Source organism: Arvicola amphibius, chromosome 1 (genome assembly GCF_903992535.2).
Source record: "Arvicola amphibius chromosome 1, mArvAmp1.2, whole genome shotgun sequence".
In the NCBI taxonomy this organism is placed as follows: Eukaryota; Metazoa; Chordata; class Mammalia; order Rodentia; family Cricetidae; genus Arvicola; species Arvicola amphibius.
Window position 1 is genome coordinate 141,672,376 of NC_052047.1, and position 2,748 is coordinate 141,675,123.

Below are 2,748 nucleotides of genomic sequence, written 5' to 3' on the forward strand. Positions count from 1 at the left end.
CTGCGCCAGGCCCTGGCGCCCACATGGGGAACAGGTGGGATCCGGAGGGTCCTGCCGCCTGCCCGCCCGCTGGCGCCAGCTCCATAAGGAAGAAACACGATGTGCAGCCTTGGGAGCCACAACTCCGACGGGGACGTGTTAAATAATTTATTGATTATACAAAGTGACCGGCCCAAACCCCGCACTCCGCACCTCACGCCGAGGCCGCGCCAATGTCCGCTTTATAACTTATTCTGTAAAAATATATATATACACACTGCGGCTGGGCGGCTGGCGTCGGGGCATGCCGCGCGACCCGGTTCCCGGGTTCTCTGGCCAGGCCGCATCCTCACAAGGCGTCCCCCGCGCTGCCGCCGCACGGGCTAACCAGCGCCAAGTTCGAGGGTTTGTGCTTTTTGAGTAGCCGCGTGATCTTCTCGTCGTCGGAGTTGGGGTCCAGGGGCCGGTTGTACTCGTCATCGTCCTCCGCGTCTGAGCCACCCACCTTCAGCTTCTCGGCATCCGAGTCCTGCTTCTTTTTAGCCGACGCCATCTCTGCCGCGTGTCGCTTGCGCCACTTGGTCCGCCGATTCTGGAACCACACCTGGGGGGTTGGGGAGGGACCATGAAGCGGGCACTGAGGCTCACCACACCAGACCAGCACTCCGGACCCGCCTGGCACCAGCGCTTTCCGCGGTCAGGCCGCAGAAGAACCGCCGCTCTCCCGCCGTTCGCAGGACGCGGGCTCATGGCCCCGCCACAATACTGCTGGACCCCGGCCCATTCGAGCTCACCTTCACCTGGCTCTCGGTCATTCCCAGAGAGTAGGCAAGCCGCGCGCGCTCTGGGCCTGCCAGGTACTTGGTCTGCTCGAAAGTCTTCTCCAGCGCGAAGATCTGCTGGCCCGAGAACGTCGGCCGCGAGTGTTTCTTCTTGCCGTCCTTGTCCAGGACCCCTCCGGCTTGGGCTGCGAAGAAGAGCCGATGAGCGCCGTCCACGGCCCGCGCCCAGCCCCGCTCCTCACCGCAACCCTCGCGGGTCACTTACCCGAGCCAGTCAGGCGCGGGTCCCTCCAGGGAGAGCCCTGCACCACTCCGGGCCAGAAGATGGGCGGGCGCCCAGGCAATTCCGCCAGCGGCTTGGGGTAGCCCCGTGCCACGGCTGCCGCGGGCCCGAAGTAAACACCTGCCGACGAGGCGAGCCCGTTGAGGCGGGGCAGACCTCCCAGGAGGCCACCACCCGTTGCACCCACCGGCCGCCCCAGGATGTCGCTGATGCCGTGCGGAGTGCCTAGAGGCAACTGCGCACCAAGGCTGCTTAGGGTGGGCGCCTTGAAGCCCGCCGGACCCTGCAGCGCATAGGGGAACAGCGACGTCTTCATCTCAGCCATGTTGTGCAGCGCAGCCAGAGGCGCGCTGCTCAGCACGAACGCGCCCGGGCGGTTAGCGTCCATGGGCGCCGCCGCAGCCGACCCGGGCTCCCATCCGGGCCCCGCTGCCACCGCCCGCGCCCTCCGATTCGGGAAGTTTGAGCGCAGCGCCGACGGGCGCCGGCTGCACTGGGACGCGTGGAACGCGTTCAGACGGACGCCGACGGCCCCCGCGGCAAAGCAGGAGGACCGACGGCTGCAGCGCGGAACGGACAGCGGACAGAAAGAAGGCAGGGGTACTAGGATCGGCGGCGGCGGCTGCTCCGGGGCAGGTCGGAGCAGCGCTGCACCGGACGGACGCACTGATAACCGCTGGGCCTGGGCGCGGCGCGCGCGCTGATTGGCTGTAAGCACTGGCGACCAAGCCATTGGCCAAAGTCCCGCCCGTCTGCGCGCGCCCCCGCCGGCCGTGCACTCCATGAAGGGCCCATTAGCGCGGCAGGTGCCTCAGGGGCTGTAAATTTGTCCCCTGATTTATCTCCCCAGAGATGAAATAAATCCCGTTGGATGGGAGTTTAGTTAGGCAAAGGTTTTAATGAGAAAATCAGGAAAAAATACGAGAACATATTTTATCAACCGAAAGAATGTAGATTTCAAGATCCACTCCGCAAGCTCAGTACGCCCAGCTCAGGGAAAAGCCTGGGAGGGCTGGATGCCACAGGTCCACGGGGCTCCATCCTGGACCAGAGCCCAAGCCCCGTACTGCAGTTCCTTAGCCTCCCCAACTTGTGGTGGTGTCAACTGGAGTGAACTTGTGGGTATCACTTTTCTGAACGCAATGGGTGGAGTCTTAGTGACCAAATGGTTATATTTGACTCTCTCAGATCTACCAAAATCCTCCAACTGACACTGGCTCCAGGTAACGTCCGGGCAAGGCCGGTGGCCCTGGTACTATGCACGTGCCTGTTAGTGTATACATTGCCCAGCGCGGGTCCGAACTCCTTGTAGTTGGGTGGGGAAATCGGACTTCCCTTCGAGGTTTTCTGATTATTAGGCATTCACCTGGGAGATTACTTGAGCCAGAACTTGAGATTCAGGGCTAGGATTCGCCTGCCTGTGGGTTTCCAGCGAGTTGATCAGGCCCAGGATGCAGGCAGCGACCTCGGAATTCAAGATCCAAGATGAAAAAAATCACCACACTCAGTGACATAAGATGGGTGTGCGCTTGCAGTCTAGAGGGCAGAGCACGGACTATAGACTGGCCTGTGGGGTTCACTTGGCTCTAAGTCGTTTTCTAGTAGAGCGGCCTCTCACCCCCATAGAATTGCTGGGGTGAACGAAATTGTAGCGGGCTAGAGCAGAGCCAGGCAGGCTATGAGAAGGATGCACACTGACACTTT

General features: G+C 62.0%; 1 protein-coding gene across 1 annotated transcript; it reads right to left on the bottom strand.

Moving 5' to 3' along the window:
- Positions 1-328: 328 nt before the first annotated feature.
- On the bottom strand, positions 329-1,432 carry Nkx6-2 (NK6 homeobox 2). The gene is made up of 3 exons (XM_038315292.1): positions 1,027-1,432; positions 774-946; positions 329-583 (listed from the first exon to the last, which is right to left on the bottom strand). The coding sequence occupies exons 1-3, from the start codon at positions 1,430-1,432 to the stop codon at positions 329-331; spliced, it is 834 nt and encodes a 277-aa protein (XP_038171220.1).
- Between the last annotated feature and the right edge of the window lie 1,316 nt (positions 1,433-2,748).